This window comes from Bombina bombina, chromosome 7, assembly GCF_027579735.1.
Source record: "Bombina bombina isolate aBomBom1 chromosome 7, aBomBom1.pri, whole genome shotgun sequence".
NCBI lineage: Eukaryota > Metazoa > Chordata > Amphibia > Anura > Bombinatoridae > Bombina > Bombina bombina.
The window spans coordinates 400117676-400139594 of record NC_069505.1 but is presented as its reverse complement, the minus strand read 5'-3'; the positions used below and the strand labels follow the sequence as shown (position 1 = coordinate 400139594).

Genomic DNA, 21919 nt, shown 5'->3' with positions numbered 1-21919 from the left:
ATGACCTTGTGGACTCTCACCCTCTTATGAAAGCAAATATAAAGCTGTTAAAAGTTGGTTTAATAAAATACCAAGGAGTGATGGTAAACTTAAAGGGACACTGAACCCAAATTTTTTCTTTCATGATTCAGATAAAGCAGCAATTTCAAGCAACTTTCTAATTTACTCATATTATCAATTTTTCTTCATTCTCTTGGTATCTTTGTTTGAATAAGCAGAAATGTAAGCTTAGTAGCCGGCCCATTTTTGGTTTAGTACCCTGGGTAGCGCTTGCTGATTTATGGCTACATTTAGACACTAATCAGCAAGTGCTACCCAGGTGCTGAACCAAAGTTGGGCCGGCTCGTAAGCTTACATTCCTGCTTTTTCAAATAAAGATATCAAGAGAATGAATACAATTTGATAATAGGAGTAAATTAGAAAGTTGCTTAAAACTGCTGCTTTATCTGAATCATGAAAGAAAAAAAATTGGGTTCAGTGTCCCTTTAAATATCTGCTTGCAAATGCAAGAAGCTTCAGTAGCAAAATGACAGGAGCTTTTGGAACAATATGACATAATTATAATTACACAAAACTGGTGGATGAAACGTGACTGGGCAGTTAATTTAATTGGTGATATAATATTTAGGAAGGATAAAGGAAACAGGAAATGGGAATGAGCACTGGACAAGAGGCTTTAGAAACAGAGGATTCACCTACAGCAGCATGAAGGGTTATTTACAGTTAGACCAATAAAGATATGGAATTCTCTGTCTAATGAGGTTGTTATAGCAAATTCAGTAGATGCTTTAAAAAAAGGACCAGATGCTAATTTTAGGCAAAGCAGCTTATACAGGGATACTAACCCGTGTCACTAACTGTCTTTCTCATACCTCATCTTGGATGTCCTCTCACTACCTTAAGCTAAATCTCTCCAAAACTGAACTCTTTATTTGTCCCCCTTCCTCCAAAATCTCCACCCCCCAATTTTCTATAACTGTTGATAATTCCATCATTACCCCTACCCCGCATGCCCAATATCTCGGGGTCACATTTGACTCAGACCTGACTCAGACCACTCCTCACATTCAGTCCTTCGCTAAATCCTGCCACTTCCACCTTAAAAATATCTCTAAAATTAGACACTTACACAAGACACAACTAAGATTTCAATCCACTCTCTCATCTTTTCCCACCTCGATTACTGCAACTTCATCCTCTCTGGTCTCCCCAGCTGCCGCCTAGCTCCTTTACAATCCATAATTAATGCCTCTGCCAGGCTCATCTTCCTTACACGTCGCTCTTCATCTGCTGCACCTCTCTGCCAATCCCTTCACTGGCTTCCTCTTGCCTCCAGGATTAAACACAAAATCCTCACTCTGACATACAAAGCCCTCAACTGCACTGCTCCCCCCTGTATCTCAGACCTTGTCTCCAGATACTCTCCCTCCCGTCCCCTTCGCTCTGCTCATGACCTCCTACTCTCCTCCTCTCTTGTTACTTCCTCACATTCCCATTTACAGGACTTCTTCAAACTGGCTGCCATCTTGTGGAACTCCCTGCCTCGCTCCACAACTCTCTTCTAGTTTTAACAGATTCAAGTGCTCCCTAAAGACTCTACTATTCAGGGATGCTTACAACCTACACTAACCTTTCCTAACTCCATTGCTTTCCCCTTGAACCCCTTAGAATGTAAGCCTATGAGCCCAGCTGTAGTAAACACAGGTGTAGGACCAGCACACCTTAATGAATCATCAAGTGTCTATAGACAGCAGAGTGGGTGCAAACAAATTTAGAGCCAAATCCCTTAAGCTCCAAGTAAATCTCCAAACCAAAAGATGTTGCACTCTCAAATGTGAAAGAACCTTTTATTAGGTGAACAGCAACATTTTGGGGCTCCTGCCCCTTTGTCAAGCTAACAAAACAATGCACATACAAACATTTATAGCAGTACAGCTTAAAACATGGGCCAATAGGAACACACATAGTGGGCGGGGTTATAAAAAATCTCACATAGAGCAACACTAACAATTTTAACCCTATATTGCCTTTTTGATGTATCCTAATGGGCCAAGATTAAAAACAAAGTTGAAGAGGAAGCAAAATTTAGCATAATCACCTACAAATTAATAGATAGACAAACAAATTAATAGATAGACAAACCATATATACATAACATAACATAACACAATTATGCAAAATCACAACAATGGGTTAAGATCAAATTCCCTTTTCATACCCTTGGGGTAAAGTGTATCCAATTGCAATATCCATTTAGCCTCTCTATATAAGAGCTCTTTTTGTCTATCACCCCCCCCCCCCCCTGGGTTTTCTTTTTATTTGATCTAACACCATAAAACGGAGTTGATTTACTTGATGGCCCATTTGTAAGAAGTGTGCCAGTACAGGGAAATCTTTAGTCCCTGCATTTCTGATAGTAGATTTATGTTGACCTATCCGGTCTTTTATCCTTTGGGTGGTCTCACCTATGTATAAAAGACCAAAGGGACATTTGAGGGCATATACAACGTAAGATGAATTACAGGTATAGTCCCCAGGTATTTGCAACCAGAGTAGAGGTGACAGATTTCACCCCCTTTCATAACACTGTTACAGTGGGGGAAACCAAAGCATGGAAAAGTACCATTCTTAGGTTTACCAAAGAATGGAGATACTCTAGTATCTGAATTAACAATAGCCCTAGTGATCCTTCTGCCACAAGTGTATCCTTTGCGGATAGCAGCTCTGGGAATTTGACTAAACTCCTTAATTTCAGGACATGAATCTCTTAGGATATGCCAATTATGCTTAAGAATACCTTGTATCTTATAGCTAAGAGTATTGTATGTGCTGACAAAAGTAAGTGTCATTATCTGGACTATTATTTTTGTTATGAAAGTTAGATCTTACATGAACCAGCTCTTGATTAGGGTATCCTCTCTTTTTGAACTTGGATTGTATTTAATTTAATCTACGTTCCTTTACAATAGGGTCTGATACAATTCTATCTACTCTCAAAAATTGTGATTTTGGTACCGATTTAAATATAGCAGGTGGATGAAAGCTATTTCTATGTAATAACGTATTTCTGTCGGTTGCCTTAACAAATAGGTCAGTTTTTAAATGACCATCACCTTTATACACTAAGGTATCCAGAAATTCAATTTGTATGTTGTCATGTTTAGATGTAAATTGTATAAATGGCACTGACCTTTCAATATCATTAGTTTGGATAAGACATTAAGGTGTACCCTGCCAGACAATAAACAGGTCATCTATGTACCTATACCATGCTAAGCAGTGCTTTTGGAATAAAGGATTGTTATACACAATGGTTTCTTCTATATGATCCATCACCAGACAGGCATAGGATGGGGCCACATTGGACCCCAGCGCTGTGCCTGTCTTTTGCATATAGAACATCTTATAAAAAAGAAAGTAGTTCTGTGTCAAAATGGCCTCCAATAGGTCTATCATAAAACCTATTTGTGATCCACTGTATTTGCCACATGCATCAAGCTCCTTCTGAACACAATCAATACCCACATTATGCGGGATAACAGTATATAGGCTGCAAACATCCCATGTGGCAAGTACAGTATTATCATTAAAGCCTTCTAGTTGTTTAATTTTTGCCAAAAAATCATTAGTATCTCTAATGTATGATTTACCTTTTTGTACCAAAGGGGCCAGTACCTTATCCATAAATTTGGCAGCATTACTCATGATGGAACCAATTCCAGGCACAATGGGGCACCCTGGTGGTTTAACAGGGTCTTTATGGATCTTTGGAGTTAGATAAAATGTTGGTACAATAGGATGTTTAATCAACAAGAAGTCATATACTTTCTTACTAATAATCTCATATTATAAAGCATTATCTAGCATACATATGAACTGAGCTTGTACTTTAAGAGTGGGGTCACCTGATAATTTAGTATAAACAGATGTATCATTCAATTGACGTAAGGCTTCAGCTATATACATATTGGTGTCCATGACAACCACTGCCCCGCCTTTGTCGGCACTTTTGATCGTTATAGCAGTGTCCATCTGTAAATTTGTTAATACTCGTTTCTCTTCATTAGTAAGATTACACATATTATAGCTATGTTTTTTGCTATTATTTTTATTCACTAAAACCTTAAATTGATTCTCTACAACCTTAATATAAGTTTCAACCCCAGAGTTTGTAGATGGGGGAGTAAAGTTACTCTTGTTGCGCAAACCAAAAGCTGCAACATCCAGGGTGTCTCTGATTGTGGTTTCACTATCTTGTGACTCGACTGGATCTGAATTATGTGGTTTGGGAATATTGTTGAAAAAAGCCTTAGCAGTCTGAAGAACCATGTTAAATCAACATTAAGGTCAAAAGTGTCCGGTATTTCCGTGGGGCAGAATGACAAGCCCTTGTTAAGTACAGATATTTCAACATCACTAAGGGTTAAACTAGGGATGGTGAGGGAGGAGAGAAATGGGTTTTCGAGTGAGATTCAGGGGTGCAAATCAGATTATAATAATACTTATAGTCCCTGAATTCCAGAACCTCAAGCAGTGATATACATCCAAATGTACATAAATGTGTGCAAAGAGGCTCGCTCCACAAAGAGAAAGACTGCAGGTAACTGGGCTAGTATAATACTGGTCCCATTTAAATAAGATTAGACAAGGAAAAGAAAGAACAATGTAATCATCAAATCCCACAAACATCCCCATGTATACTAAATAACTTTATTGAAGAAAAAATAAGAGCCCGACTGGACTCATACTCATGCACACACACACATACTATTAAAACTAGCTGAAACTCAGTGTGAGATAATTCCCTATCAAAAAGCACAGGAATAGATAATTGTTGGTTGCTACCTGGGCGTCCAAATATATTATAATAATTCAACCCAGGGAGTGCACCAATAATTTATAGACAGTGTGAATATAAATCTTCCCAATTTGAGGGTCTTTTCAAAAAGCACAACCTCCAAGTGAGGAAAAAGCACAATATTTTATGATTAGTGTGCTGGAGGATCAATATATGAAAATAGCTATCCAAACACAGAAATAAGTATTTTTAGTAGCTAATTCCAAACTGAATAAAGGTTGTACTGTAAATATTTTTGCAGATATTGCAACTGGCGATTCTGGATCTTAGATCTATAGGATCCGCTAATGTTTTTATAACAACCTTAGATTAGTTATACCGTTAGGCAAATATTCTGTGTCACAGTTGCTGTGTATGCAAACCACTAAACTTGTTATATCTATTTGATAGCTAAATAAGGTTTGTGTTTCTAATCAAATATATACACCGCTGTTTGCGATAGAAATAATACAGCAGTCAATGTAATAAGTCACTATCAATGGCTGTTACCATAAGATATACAATTTCCTTGCACAAAGTGTGGTTGAAATACATCACTAAGGGGTCTGGAAGACAAGTTCACAACATTTACCTACCTATGAGCCCAGCTGTTTGTAGTTCACATTCATAAGAGCCGACTACAACAGTGCAACTCTCGGCAGGGCCCTCTATCCATTTGATCCCTGTAAATGTTATCTTGTATACCGCCTATGTTTATAGCGCTGCGGAATCTGTTGGTGCACTACAAATACCTAATAATAATAATAATAATTAAATAATAATAACTATTTACAGTATAGTATCTTGTTTATCCAAGGATAAATCACTTTGAAGTTGAAAAGGATTTTTTTCTCTTTGAGACACAATTAGAAACACATTTTGGGAGTTTTGCATTATTTTGGATAAACAGTAGTTACAGGAATTAGACAAAAGTTGAACTTGATGGACTTGAGTGTTTTTCATCTTATATTACTATGTAAGATCAGGTCCCAAAGCATGTTGTTGAGTCACACAAGAAGTGGAGTGTAATTTATTATTTATTGACATTTCGGGTTTCCCCCTCAGATCCAGCGTCGTTCCCCTGTTTGACTGTTGAACAAATATTCTCGGCCTGTGACTAGAGATAATAAAAAAATACATATGGCTTAAGCAATTGTAGTTAACAGAGGCAGAGAAGCTAATTCTGTAACTTAGCTAATTCTGCAAATTGCCTATACTATCTACATACTATGCAGTGATTGCTTGGAACAGTGCATAAACTCATTCACAGCTTGATCACAATAAAGAAGATAAAATATACTAGAGCTGTCAAGCAGTTAAAATCTGGCACTTTGTAAGTAATATTTGCTAACGTTTAAAAAAAAAAAAAAAAAACACGTATTTTTATATTGGTCTCTTGCCATTCAGTGCTTAAAGGGACAGAAAACCCAACATTTTTCTTTCATTATTCAGATAGAGAATATAATTTAAAAAAAATCCAATTTACTTCTATTATCAAATTTGCTTTGTTTTCATATTATTCTTTGTTGAAAGGATATCTAGATAGGTAGCGTGCACATGTCTGGAGCACTACATGACAGGAAATAGTGCTGCCCTCTAGTTCTCTTGCTAATGTACAACATTGTTGCAAACTATTGCCATATAGCGTGCTGCAGACACGTGCACACTCCTGAACTTACTTTCTTGCTTTTCAACAAAGGATAATAAGAAAAAAAACATAATTTATGTAAGAACTTACCTGATAAATTCATTTCTTTCATATTAGCAAGAGTCCATGAGCTAGTGACGTATGGGATATACATTCCTACCAGGAGGGGCAAAGTTTCCCAAACCTTAAAATGCCTATAAATACACCCCTCACCACACCCACAATTCAGTTTAACGAATAGCCAAGAAGTGGGGTGATAAGAAAAAAGTGCGAAAGCATATAAAATAAGGAATTGGAATAATTTTGCTTTATACAAAAAAATCATAACCACCACAAAAAAGGGCGGGCCTCATGGACTCTTGCTAATATGAAAGAAATGAATTTATCAGGTAAGTTCTTACATAAATTATGTTTTATTTCATGTAATTAGCAAGAGTCCATGAGCTAGTGACGTATGGGATAATGACTACCCAAGATGTGGATCTTTCCACACAAGAGTCACTAGAGAGGGAGGGATAAAATAAAGACAGCCAATTCCTGCTGAAAATAATCCACACCCAAAATAAAGTTTAATGAAAAACATAAGCAGAAGATTCAAACTGAAACTGCTGCCTGAAGTACTTTTCTACCAAAAACTGCTTCAGAAGAAGAAAATACATCAAAATGGTAGAATTTGGTAAAAGTATGCAAAGAGGACCAAGTTGCCGCTTTGCAAATCTGAACAACCGAAGCTTCATTCCTAAACGCCCAGGAAGTAGAAACTGACCTAGTAGAATGAGCTGTAATCCTCTGAGGCGGAGTTTTACCCGACTCAACATAGGCAAGATGAATTAAAGATTTCAACCAAGATGCCAAAGAAATGGCAGAAGTTTTCTGGCCTTTCTAGAACCGGAAAAGATAACAAATAAACTAGAAGTCTTTCGGAAAGACTTAGTAGCTTCAACATAATATTTCAAAGCTCTAACAACATCCAAAGAATGCAACGATTTCTCCTTAGAATTCTTAGGATTAGGACATAATGAAGGAACCACAATGTCTCTACTAATGTTGTTGGAATTCACAACTTAGGTAAAAATTCAAAAGAAGTTCGCAACACCGCCTTATCCTGATGAAAAAACAGAAAAGGAGACTCACAAGAAAGAGCAGATAATTCAGAAACTCTTCTGGCAGAAGAGATGGCCAAAAGGAACAAAACTTTCCAAGAAAGTAATTTAATGTCCAATGAATGCATAGGTTCAAATGGAGGAGCTTGAAGAGCCCCCAGAACCAAATTCAAACTCCAAGGAGGAGAAATTGACTTAATGACAGGCTTTATATGAACCAAAGCTTGTACAAAACAATGAATATCAGGAAAAATAGCAATCTTTCTGTGAAAAAGAACAGAAAGAGCAGAGATTTGTCCTTTCAAGGAACTTGCGGACAAACCCTTATCTAAACCATCCTGAAGAGACTGAAATATTCTCGGTATTCTAAAAGAATGCCAAGAAAAATGATGAGAAAGACACCAAGAAATATAAGTCTTCCAGACTCTATAATATATCTCTCTGGATACAGATTTACGAGCCTGTAACATAGTATTAAACACAGAGTCAGAGAAACCTCTTTGACCATGAATCAAGCGTTCAATCTCCATACCTTTAAATTTAAGGATTTCAGATCCTGATGGAAAAAAGGACCTTGAGACAGAAGGTCTGGTCTTAACGGAAGAGTCCACGGTTGGCAAGAGGCCATCCGGACAAGATCCGCATACCAAAACCTGTGAGGCCATGCCGGAGCTACCAGCAGAACAAACGAGCATTCCTTCAGAATCTTGGAGATTACTCTTGGAAGAAGAACTAGAGGCGGAAAGATATAGGCAGGATGATACTTCCAAGGAAGTGATAATGCATCCACTGCCTCCGCCTGAGGATCCCGGGATCTGGACAGATACCTGGGAAGTTTCTTGTTTAGATGAGAAGCCATCAGATCTATTTCTGGAAGTTCCCACATTTGAACAATCTGAAGAAATACCTCTGGGTGAAGAGACCATTCGCCCGGATGCAACGTTTGGCGACTGAGATAATCCGCTTTCCAATTGTCCATACCTGGGATATGAACCGCAGAGATTAGACAGGAGCTGGATTCCGCCCAAACCAAAATTCGAGATACTTCTTTCATAGCCAGAGGACTGTGAGTCCCTCCTTGATGATTGATGTATGCCACAGTTGTGACATTGTCTATCTGAAAATAAATGAACAACTCTCTCTTCAGAAGAGGCCAAGACTGAAGAGCTCTGAAAATTGCACGGAGTTCCAAAATATTGATCGGAAATCTCACCTCCTGAGATTCCCAAACCCCTTGTGCCGTCAGATACCCCCACACAGCTCCCCAACCTGTAAGACTTGCATCTGTTGAGATTATAGTCCAGGTCGGAAGAACAAAGAAGCCCCCTGAACTAAACGATGGTGATCTGTCCACCATGTCAGAGAGTGTCGTAAAATCGGCTTAAAGATATTAATTGAGATATCTTTGAGTAATCCCTGCACCATTGGTTCAGCATACAGAGCTGAAGAGGTCGCATGTGAAAACGAGCAAAGGAGATCGCATCTGATGCGGCAGTCCTAAGACCCAACATTTCCATGCATAAGGCTACCAAAGGGAATGATTGTGACTGAAGGTTTTGACAAGCTGATATCAATGTTAAACTTCTCTTGTCTGACAAGGACAGAGTCATAGACACTGAATCTATCTAGAAACCTAAAAAGGTTACCCTTGTCTGAGGAATCAATGAACTGATTGGTAAATTGATCCTCCAACCATGAACTTGAAGAAACAACACAAGTCGATTCGTATGAGATTCTTCGAAAATGAGAAGACTGAGCAAGTACCAAGATATCGTCCAAATAAGGAAATACCAAAACCCTGTTCTCTGATTACAGAAAGAAGGGCACCGAGAACCTTTGAAAAAAATTCTTGGAACTGAGGCTAGGCCAAACGGTAGAGCCACAAAACTGGTAATGCTTGTCTAAAAAGAGAATCTCAGACACTAAAAGTGATCTGGATGAATCGGAATATGCAGATACACATCCTGTAAATCTATTGTAGACATATAATGCCCTTGCTAAACAAAAGGCAGGATAGTCCTACAGTAACCATCTTGAATGTTGGTATCCTAACATAGCGATTCAATAATGATAGATCCGGAACTGGTCTGAAGGAATTGACCTTCTTTGGTACAATGAAGAGATAAAATAAAACCCCAGCCCCTGTTCCAGAACTGGAACTGGCATAAATACTCCAGCCAACTCTAGATCTGAAACACATTTCAGAAATGCTGAGCCTTTGCTGTGTTAACTGGGACACGGGAAAGAAAAAAATCTCTTAGCAGGAGGCCTTAACTTGAAGCCAATTCTGTACCTTTCTGAAACAATGTTCTGAAACCAGAGATTGAGAACGGAATTGATCCAAATTTCTTTGAAGAAAACGTAATCTGCCCCATACCAGCTGAGCTGGAATAAGGGCCGCACCTTCATAGGTACTTAGGAGCTGGCTATAGGTTTCTATAAGGCTTGGATATATTCCAAACTGGAAATAGTTTCCAAACTGATACCGCTCCTGAGGATGAAGGATCAGGCTTTTGTTCCTTGTTGTGAGGAAAGGAACGAAAATGATTATTTACCCTGGAAAGAAAGGGAAAGCAAAGTTGACTTAGAAGACATATCAGCATTCCAAGTTTAATCCATAAAGCTTTTCTAGCTAAAATAGCTAGAGACATATACCTGACATCAACTCTAATGATATCAAAAGATGGTATCACCAATAAAATTATTAGCATGTTATAGAATAATAATAATGCTATAAAATTATGATCTGTTACTTGTTGCGCTAAAGCTTCTAACCAAAAAGTTGAAGCTGCAGCAACATCCGCTAAAAATATAGCAGGTCTAAGAAGATTACCTAAACATAAGTAAGCTTTTCTTAGAAAGGATTCAATTTTCCTATCTAAAGGATCCTTAAATGAAGTACTATCTGCCATAGGAATAGTAGTACATTAGCAGGAGTAGAGACAGCCCCATAACCTTAGGGATTTTTGTCCCAAAAAACTCTAATCTGTCAGATGGCACAGGATATAATTGCTTAAACGTCTAGAAGGAGTAAATAAATTACCCAAATTATTCCATTCCCTGAAATTACTTCAGAAATAGCATCAGGGAGATAAAACACTTCTGGAATAACTACAGGAGATTTAAAAACCTTATTTAAACGTTTACATTTAGTATCAAGAGGACCAGAATCCTCTATTTCTAATGCAAATAATACTTCTTTAAGTAAAGAACGAATAAACTCCATCTTGAACAAATACAAAGATTTATCAGCATCAACCTCTGAGACAGAAATCTCTGAACCAGAAGAACCATTATCAGTATCAGAATGATGATGTTCATTTAAAAATTCATCTGAAAAAAGAGAAGTTTTAAAAGACTTTTATGTATACTAGAAGGAGAAATAACAGACATAGCCTTCTTAATGGATTTAAAAAATAAAATCTCTTATGTTATCAGGAACACTCTGAAAATTAGATGTTGACGGAACAGCAACAGGTAATGTAACAGTACTAAAGGAAATTTTATCTGCATTAATAAGTTTGACATGACATGCAATACAAACAACAGCTGGAGAAACAGATACCAAAAGTTTATAGCAGATACACTTAGCTTGGTAGCTCCAGCACTGTGCAGTGATTTTCCTGAAGTATCTTCTGACTCAGTTGCAACGTGGAACATCTTGCAATATGTAAAAGAAAAAAACAACATATAAAGCAAAATTGATCAAATTCCTTAAATGACAGTTTCAGGAATGGGAAAAAAATGCCAGTGAACAAGCTTCTAGCAACCAGAAGCAATAAAAAATGAGACTTAAATAATGTGGATACAAAAATGACGCCCATATTTTTTAGCGCCAAAAAAGACGCCCACATTATTTGGCGCCTAAATGCTTTTGGCGCCAAAAATGACGCCACATCCGGAACGCCGACATTTTTGACGCAAAAAAACGTCAAAAAATGACGCAACTTCCGGCGACACGTATGACGCCGGAAACAGAAAAAAAATTTTGCGCCAAAAAAGTCTGCGCCAAGAATGACGCAATAAAATGAAGCATTTTCTGCCCCCGCGAGCCTAACAGCCCACAGGGAAAAAAGAGTCAAATTTTTGAAGGTAAGAAAAAATGATTGAAACAAATGCATTTATCCCAAATATGAAACTGACTGTCTGAAAAATAAGGAATGTTGAACATTCTGAGTCAAGGCAAATAAATGTTTGAATACATATATTTAGAACTTTATAAACAAAGTGCCCAACCATAGCTTAGAGTGTCACAGAAAATAAGATTTACTTACCCCAGGACACTCATCTACATGTTTGTAGAAAGCCAAACCAGTACTGAAACGAGAATCAGCAGAGGTAATGGTATATATAAGAGTATATCGTCGATCTGAAAAGGGAGGTAAGAGATGAATCTCTACGACCGATAACAGAGAACCTATGAAATAGACCCCGTAGAAGGAGATCACTGCATTCAAATAGGCAATACTCTCCTCACATCCCTCTGACATTCACTGCACGCTGAGAGGAAAACCGGGCTCCAACTTGCTGCGGAGCGCATATCAACGTAGAATCTAGCACAAACTTACTTCACCACCTCCATCGGAGGCAAAGTTTGTAAAACTGAATTGTGGGTGTGGTGAGGGGTGTATTTATAGGCATTTTAAGGTTTGGGAAACTTTGCCCCTCCTGGTAGGAATGTATATCCCATACGTCACTAGCTCATGGACTCTTGCTAATTACATGAAAGAAAGAACATTTTATAAAAGAAGTAATTTGGAACATTGTTTAAGATTGTATGTTCTATCTGAATCATGAAAGAAAAAATTTGGGATTATGTCCCTTTAAATGAACAGTCATTAGGTTTGGCCGAATTTTGACAAGATTATTCGTTCATTAACAGAAATCTGTTAACCTAAGGGGAAACATCTGCAGGACAAAAGATATTTAGTTGAATAGCAGTTGAAATTTAAATTAAGTTAAAGTATTTGCTAGTGCTATTGCTACAAGCCAGCAGCAACATGGTTTTTTTTTTTCTTAATGAGATCAGGACTGGCCAAGAACTAAGGTGAAGCTTACATACTTGTTGGCTGACATAGGAGTCAATCAAATGACAATGCAATAACAGGTTACCCTTTCACTGCCCCATTCAGTACATTATACTGAAAAGAGTAAAGGTCTTACCTGGATCCTGAGCTCTGCCATCAAATTGCTGTAGGAGTAAAAATAAATAAAGGTGAGTTGTAGTGTATCTATGTTATGTAGATGAAAGGACAGCACTGCTGCAAATATAAATAAATACCAGGCTTAATGGGCTAACGGGTGCCACGTCTTTCTTCTCTTTGATCGGTGTTGGTGGTTTACGCTTAGCAGCTTCAGCTGGGCCATGTTGGACATTTGTCAATGAGCTAACAAAGATCAGAAGATGTTAATTAGTGTAGTTCATTAGGGACATAAAACTCAAAATGCAAATTCAAATGATTAATTGGTAAAGGGGTAGTTTAGCGTCCCAAATTCGAAAGGTACCAAATTCGAAAGGACCATGGATAGGTTCCCAACGGCGGTTGCGGCGCCTGGGAACGAAATTGGAACAGATTGATCAACTCCACATTTACCTAAACATGTTACCTTTATGCCACCGTGGGAGGAGGGACCATGCTTAGGTTCCAAGCGGTGGTTGTGGAGCCCAGGAACGATATTGAAACAGAGCGTTGTGGATATTGGAACCGTAAAAGGGTAACATGTTTAGGTAAATGTGGAGTTGATCGCTCTTTTCCAATGTCGCTCCCGGGCGCCGCAACCGCCACTGAGAACCTAACCATGGACCCCCCCCACGGTGGGATAAAGGTAACATGTTTAGGTAAATGTGGAGTTGATCGCTCTGTTCCAATCCCCCCCTTTCAATGGCGAGATGTGGTACCTTCCCGAATTTGGGACGCTAAACTACCCCTTTACTGATTAATTTAATGAACACAACTTAGTAACATTATTATTAGAGGCACTATCTTGAGAAAGTCTAAAAACAAAACGCATTGAGGTTTGGGCCCCATGCAAGCTCCATTGTTGCACAGAGCTGCTGAGACTACTATCTTATGGTAAGTTGCGGGTCATTTGATGCTATTTCTACCAATCTCTTGTGAGAAGTTTTTTTATTCTTTTTTTGCTTTGTTTCTCTTGTGATTTGTTTTAAAACTTTAAATTATGGTGACAGGATACTCCAATACTCTCTGGGAAAAAATTTTGAAGTGGATTTTTTGTAGACTTGTACAACACCAAGAAATTTGGTTCCTCCGAATCTTTCAGAACAAATATTTGGGGAATTTTTTTCCCCCCAGAATGTTCATCTGTTGCGCTATTCTGTATTCATTTTGTTTTAAACTAAACGAATACTGAATATTCGTGGAACATTTATATTTATATTCGTTAAACGAATGTAAATGTGTCTTTGCTACAGGTGAAAAAGCATTATTCTTACTATTTAGCGCTCTGGAGAGCTGCTATAACTACAATCATTCTTCTCAGAGCCCCATAACGGAAAAAAATGCACATCTCTAGTTTTTAGAGCAGTCTTTTGCTTTTGGGTATATTTTTTTTATACATATATATCTATGTGTGAATTTATAAATGTGTATATATGTATATACAGTAAATACATATATACACATATAATCACATATGCACACATACAGGAAGTGCAGAATTATTAGGCAAGTTGTATTTTTGAGGATTAATTGTATTATTGAACAACAACCATGTTCTCAATGAACCCAAAAAACTCATTAATATCAAAGCTGAATAGTTTTGGAAGTAGTTTTTCGTTTGTTTTTAGTTATAGCTATTTTAGGGGGATATCTGTGTGTGCAGGTGACTATTACTGTGCATAATTATTAGGCAACTTAACAAAAAACAAATATATACCCATTTCAAATATTTATTTTTACCAGTGAAACCAATATAACATCTCAACATTCACAAATATACATTTCTGACATTCAAAAACAAAACAAAAACAAATCAGTGACCAATATAGCCACCTTTCTTTGCAAGGACACTCAAAAGCCTGCCATCCATGGATTCTGTCAGTGTTTTGATCTGTTCACCATCAACATTGCGTGCAGCAGCAACCACAGCCTCCCAGACACTGTTCAGAGAGGTGTACTGTTTTCCCTCCTTGTAAATCTCACATTTGATGATGGACCACAGGTTCTCAATGGGGTTCAGATCAGGTGAACAAGGAGGCCATGTCATTAGATTTTCTTCTTTTATACCCTTTCTTGCCAGCCACGCTGTGGAGTACTTGGACGCGTGTGATGGAGCATTGTCCTGCATGAAAATCATGTTTTTCTTGAAGGATGCAGACTTCTTCCTGTACCACTGCTTGAAGAAGGTGTCTTCCAGAAACTGGCAGTAGGACTGGGAGTTGAGCTTGACTCCATCCTCAACCCGAAAAGGCCCCACCAGCTCATCTTTGATGATACCAGCCCAAACCAGTACTCCACCTCCACCTTGCTGGCGTCTGAGTCGGACTGGAGCTCTCTGCCCTTTACCAATCCAGCCACGGGCCCATCCATCTGGCCCATCAAGACTCACTCTCATTTCATCAGTCCATAAAACCTTAGAAAAATCAGTCTTGAGATATTTCTTGGCCCAGTCTTGACGTTTCAGCTTGTGTGTCTTGTTCAGTGGTGGTCGTCTTTCAGCCTTTCTTACCTTGGCCATGTCTCTGAGTATTGCACACCTTGTGCTTTTGGGCACTCCAGTGATGTTGCAGCTCTGAAATATGGCCAAACTGGTGGCAAGTGGCATCTTGGCATCTGCACGCTTGACTTTTCTCAGTTCATGGGCAGTTATTTTGCGCCTTGGTTTTTCCACACGCTTCTTGCGACCCTGTTGACTATTTTGAATGAAACGCTTGATTGTTCGATGATCACGCTTCAGAAGCTTTGCAATTTTAAGAGTGCTGCATCCCTCTGCAAGATATCTCACTATTTTTGACTTTTCTGAGCCTGTCAAGTCCTTCTTTTGACCCATTTTGCCAAAGGAAAGGAAGTTGCCTAATAATTATGCACACCTGATATAGGGTGTTGATGTCATTAGACCACACCCCTTCTCATTACAGAGATTCACATCACCTAATATGCTTAATTGGTAGCAGGCTTTCGAGCCTATACAGCTTGGAGTAAGACAACATGCATAAAGAGGATGATGTGGTCAAAATACTCATTTGCCTAATAATTCTGCACACAGTGTATATATACATATTTACACACACACACACACACACACATATATATATATATATATATATATATATATATATATATATATATACACACACACACTATATACAGTATCTCACAAAAGTGAGAACACCCCTCACATTTTATTATATCTTTTCATGTGACAACACTGAAGAAATGACACTTTGCTACAATGTAAAGTAGTGAGTGTACAGCCTGTAAAACAGTGTAAATTTGCTGTCCCCTCAAAATAACTCAGTACACAACCATTAATGTCTAAACCATTGACAACAAAAGTGAGTATACCCCTTAAGTGGAAATGTCCAAATTGGGCCCAAAGTGTCAATATTTTGTGTGGCCACCATTATTTTCCAGCAATGCCTTAACCCTCTTGGGCATGGAGTTCACCAGAGCTTCACAGGTTGCCACTGGAGTCCTCTTCCACTCCTCCATGATGACATCACAGAGCTGGTGGATGTTAGAGACCTTGCGCTCCCCTACCTTCCGTTTGAAGATGCCCCACAGATGCTCAATAGGGTTTAGGTCTGGTCAGTCCATCACCTTTACCCTCAGCTTCTTTAGCAAGGCAGTGGTCGTCTTGGAGGTCTCTTTGGGGTCGCTATCATGTTGGAATACTGCCCTGCGGCCCAGTCTCCGAATGGGGGGATCATGCTCTGCTTCAGTATGTCAAAGTACGTTGGCATTCATGGTTCCCTCAATGAACTGTAGCTCCCCAGTGCTGGCAGCACTCATGCAGGCCCAGACCATGACACTCCCACCACCATGCTTGACTGTAGGCAAGACACACTTGTCTTTGTACTCCTCACCTAGTTGCCGCCACACACGCTTGACACCATCTGAACCAAATAAGTTTATCTTGGTCTCATCTGACCACAGGACATGGTTCCAGTAATCCATGTCCTTAGTCTGCTTGTCTTTAGAAAACTGTTTGCCGGCTTTTTTGTGCATCATCTTTAGAAGAGGCTTCCTTCTGGGACGACAGCCATGCAGACCAATTTGATGCAGTGTGCGGCGTATAGTCTGAGCACTGACAGGCTGACCCCCCCACCCCTTCAACCTATGCAGCAATGCTGGCAGCAGTCATACGTCTATTTCCCAAAGACAACCTCTGGATATGATGCTAAGCACGTATACTCAACTTCTTTGGTCAACCATAGAGAGGCTTGTTCTGAGTGGAACCTGTCCTGTGAAACCGCTTATAGCTTAGGCCATCATTTTGTAGAGCAACAATTCTTTTTTTCAGATCTTTAGAGATTTCTTTGCCATGAGGTGCCATGTTAAACTTCCAGTGACCAGCATGATAGATTGTGAGAGCGATAACACCAAATTTAACACACCTGCTCCCCATTCACACCTGAGACCTTGTAACACTAACGAGTCACATGACACCGGGGAGGGAAGATGGCTAATTGGGCCCAATTTGGACATTTCCACTTAGGGGTGTACTCACTTTTGTTGCCAACGGTTTAGACATTAATGACTGTGTGTTGAGTTATTTTGAGGGGACAGTAAATTTACACTGCTATACAGGCTGTACACTCACTACTTTACATTGTAGCAAAGTGTTATTTCTTCAGTGCTGTCACATGAAAAGATATAATAAAATATTTACAAAAATGTGAGGGGTGTGCTCACTTTTGTGAGATACTATATATGTATATATGTATACATATATATATCCTCCAAATAATGCACTCACAGGGCTTTCTCAACAAACAAAGCCCTGTGAGTGCATTATTTGGAGGAAATATTGGTTACATTTCTGCACCCAGGCAGTTGGCTCTTTGTGGGTGGATCTGAAGAAAGGATTTGAATATATATATATATAACTTCAAAAAACTAGAAAATTCACAGACTGCGAGCCTCATTAAAGGAGCTGTAGAAAATCAGTCTACATGTGCAAATATTCAGCATAGCGGTCAGGATGCGGTAGCTCGGTAGGCTAATTCCAAAGTAACGATAAAGGGCATGAAGGACGCTTCCACTCCTATGTGGGAGGAAGCGTATGACTCACGGAACTTGTGGGCTAAACAGGTACTCGGGAACCGGCTCTCAATCCTCACCGCCAGGGCTTTCTCACAGCACCGCTAACGCCGCACTTGTAAGAGCCAGGGGAAGCAGCCTCGTCCTCATTCCATCTGCAGCCAGTGAACAGCAAGCCGCCCAGCACATCTGTGATGTGTACACTACTGCTCCGCCAATCCTGAATTAGAGCTGCCAAAGATTGCGCTCCAACACTTAGCCAAAGAACAAACCCAGCAAAGCAATAGGCACTTGGATGCTTGTTTCGGTCAAAGTCCCAGAAGATTTAGGAAGGGGATATTCAAAGTGAAAATGAAAAAAGGCAAAATAGATAGACGTTTCTATCTGATTATTGCTATGCTTTTAAAGGATCAATAAATATTGGACGTTTTATTCACACAGATTTTGCCTTTTTTTCATTTTCACTATATATATATATATATACATACACACACGTTTGCACTCTTTCCAGTTAAATACCTTTAAACATGCAATATCATTCCAATATTCTTCAATTAGAAGAAAAGGTTCTTTATATTTTTAAATAATACTCATAGAAACATAGAATTTGATGGTAGATAAGAACCAAAAAGGTCCATCATGTCCCAGGCATTTTTGAATTCCTTTACAGTCCCTGGGGCAAATTTATCAAGCTCCACCGCTGCTCCATAACCTGTCCGCCTGCTCTGAGGCGGCGGACAGAAATCAACCCGATCGAATACGATCCGGTTGATTGACACCCCCTAGCTGACTGCCAATTGGCCGCAAATCTGCAGGGGGCGACATTGCACCAGCGGTTAACAATAACTGCTGGTGCAATGATAAATGCTGACAGCGTATGGCGTATGGGTGGCGGACAAGATGCGCTACATCATGTCCGCTCGCACATTAATAAATATATCCCCCTGTGTTTACCACCTCAAATAGAAGTTTATTCCATGAATCCACCACCCTGTCTGTAAAAAAAAGCTTCCTCAAATTTCTCCTGAATCTGCTACCCTCTAACTTTAGATTGTGACCCATTGTTTTGGCATTTATTTTTTTGTGGAAAATGCTTTCAGCTTCTACTTTATTAAGTCACTTAATATATTTGAAGGTTTCTATCATGTCACCTCTTTCCCTTCTATCCTCTAAACTTTACATATTTAGATCATGGAGTCTTTCTTTGTATGTTTTACATTGTAGACCATGTAGCATTTTAGCAGCCCTCTTTTGGACAGCTTCTAGTTTATTTATATTTCTAAAGATATGGGGGTAGATTTACCAAGCAGCGGATACGATCGGCTTGATTGACACCTCCTGCTAGCGGCAGATTGGCCGCGAATGTGCAGGGGGCGGCATTGCACAAGAATTTCACTAGAAATGCTTGTGCAATGATAAATGCAGAGCGGATCAAGTCCGCCCGCACATTGATAAATCTACCCCTTGGTCTCCAGAAATGTACACAGTATTCCAGATTTGCCCTAACGAATGATCTGTAAAGTGGCATAAGAACCTTACTATTTCTGCTACTAATACCTCTCCCAATGCAACCAAGTATTCGACTGGCCTTACTGGCTGCACTACTGTATTGTGTACCAAATTTTAAATAATCTGAAATAATAATTCCCAAGTCCCGTTCCTCTTTAGTTACAGTCAGTAATGTACCATTGAGACTATAATTTGGGTTCTTGGTAATATTACATAATATTACATTTCAGATCCCATTTATTTGACCAGTCCTCTAGCTTTTATAAGAAACATTTTTGCTAATACATGTATATTACAAAAATGCTTTTATTCACAACTGAAATGCATCAATGTAGATTCCAATTTTGGATGGAATGTCCCTTTTAGGGAAAGGTGCAGCAAAAACAAACCCCTTCTGGACAGCTCAAGTGGAGATACTTCCCTAGATTTGCAAATTTTCTAAACAATAATTTTATGACCCTTACATGTAACGGCTTTAGCGCTGTTAATCGAATGTGGTGTCAGGTTAGCACGCGAGTGATGAGTGTTATTTTTATTTATTTTTTAAATCAGTGCACCCCATTAAAGTCTAAGGGGAAAAGTTAACGCTGTCGTGACATCCAAAGTCCTGAATTTAGTCCACACAAACTTTCGCTTGCGAGCTAACGTTTTATTTTCAACTTGTAATATGAGTGCTAACCCGCCCGTGGTAATCTTTTACTTAGAGTGAAGTTAGCTCGCAAGTGGAAAAAAAATAGTGCGCCACTTGTAATCTGGCCCTGATTTTGTATGCAGATAGTTTGCAGTACGTAATTTCACGTGCATAAATAAAAAATAAAAAAATGAATTAAATGTCAATTTAAGCGATACCGGATTCATATTGAAATTATAAAAGGCAAACACAACCACTAATTCTCACCCACCTTTCCTGCAGTAGGGGCTGGACGGCCTCTTTGGTTCCGCGGAAGCAGATCGTGGACCTAGGAGAAGCATAATGTTAATTAGGGATGGGCGAATATTTTGCAACATTTGAAAAATGAAACAAATTTTAACACATCCGTTCAATCGTTTCGAATGTTTGCACAATATTCTAACATTCAATTAATGTAATAGTATTTCTAATGCTGTCTTTAAATTTAATATTCGATTCACATTTTTGTAATTTGAATATTGCATAATATGAATCAAATTATACAATATTCAAATTAGAAAAATGTGAATCTATATATTTGTATCTATTATGTATCAGTTTACTAAATTCCCTACCCTATGGACTATTGAATTTCCGAATAGTATTTGTAAAATCGGATGTTAAATTCAAATTTCAAATGTGGATTTTCAATCTAATTATGAACATTCGAAAATGAAAGCAACATTCAAAAACTTGAAATAACATTTGATTACTGAATTTTAATGGGCTTTTGTTTTTATCCAAAACGAATGTCTACAGAAATATTTATTGTACCAAGTTAATTGTATTTCATCACAATCGTCCATCCCTACTGTTAATTTACCATCTCATTAAGAGGCTTATTTATCAAAGGTCTTGCGGACCTGATACGACAGTGCGGATCAGGTCCGCAAGACCTCGCTGAATGCGGAGAGCAATGCGCTCTCCGTATTCAGCATTGCACCAGCAGCTCACAAGAGCTGCTGGTGCAACGCCGCCCCCTGCAGACTCGCGGCCAATCAGCCGCCAGCAGGGAGGTGTCAATCAACCCGATCGTACTCGATCGGGTTGAATTGTGGCAATTCCTGTCCGCCTACTCAGTGCAGGCGGACAAGGTTATGGAGCAGGTGCTTCATAACTGCTGTTTCTGGCGAGTCTGAAGACTCGCCAGAAACACGGGCCCACAAGCTCCATACGGAGCTTGATAAATGGGCCTCTAAGTGTCATCTAGTTTTTGTGCACCAATATTATTAATAGACTTGTGCAGCTTCAAAAAATTTGTTTCGGTTCGGATCGATTCGGATTGATTCGAATTTCGGTTCGGATCTATTAGAATTCGGAAAAATTTGAATGAATTCATTTCGGATTCATTCGGATTTGGAAAAAAATCGGTTCGGATCGATTCGGTTTGATTCGATTGGGTTTGAATCGATTCGGAAATTCGGAATTTCGGTAAGTGTTAGGTGGGATGTGCTGTGTATTACACTAGTATTATGTACTGTATATTAGGTTTAACCCATAGCAGAGTGATAAACCCTAATATACTGTACAATACTAGTGTAATACACGGCCATCCGAATCTACCGAATACAACCGAATCGATTCGGATTTATTCAAATTGATTCGGATGTATTCAAATCGATTTGGATGTATTCGAATCGATTCGGATGTATTCGATTAGATTCGGATTTATTCGGTAGATTCTGCAGTATTTTAATTCGGAAATTCGAATCGATCCGAATCTCCGAATTTTCCGAATTTCCGAATCGATCCGAAACGAATCGCACATGTCTAATTATTAATTCTTCTCTCATTATACTGTCATGGTAGTGCAAATTTATTTGAAACTTAGGAAACTTTCAAAATGCAGAGGATCCAGGCGTAGATTTATTGTTTGTTTGTTTTTTTGATTGTATAAATGACTTTATATGTGAGGTACACAAACCCAAA

At 38.8% G+C, this 21919-nt stretch overlaps 1 protein-coding gene across 1 annotated transcript in view; it reads right to left on the bottom strand.

The window, feature by feature from the left end:
• Window positions 1–1830: 1830 nt before the first annotated feature.
• The window catches only part of CDHR4 (cadherin related family member 4), a 150328-nt gene continuing 130239 nt past the window's right edge, over window positions 1831–21919 (bottom strand). Inside the window, exons 17-20 of the mRNA XM_053721164.1 lie at window positions 20223–20279; window positions 12870–12975; window positions 12752–12779; window positions 1831–5954 (exon numbers count right to left, since the gene is read on the bottom strand). Coding sequence (XP_053577139.1) covers window positions 5899–5954; window positions 12752–12779; window positions 12870–12975; window positions 20223–20279 — 247 coding nt within the window. The 3' untranslated portion in view covers window positions 1831–5898. The remainder of the gene's footprint in view (window positions 5955–12751; window positions 12780–12869; window positions 12976–20222; window positions 20280–21919) is intronic.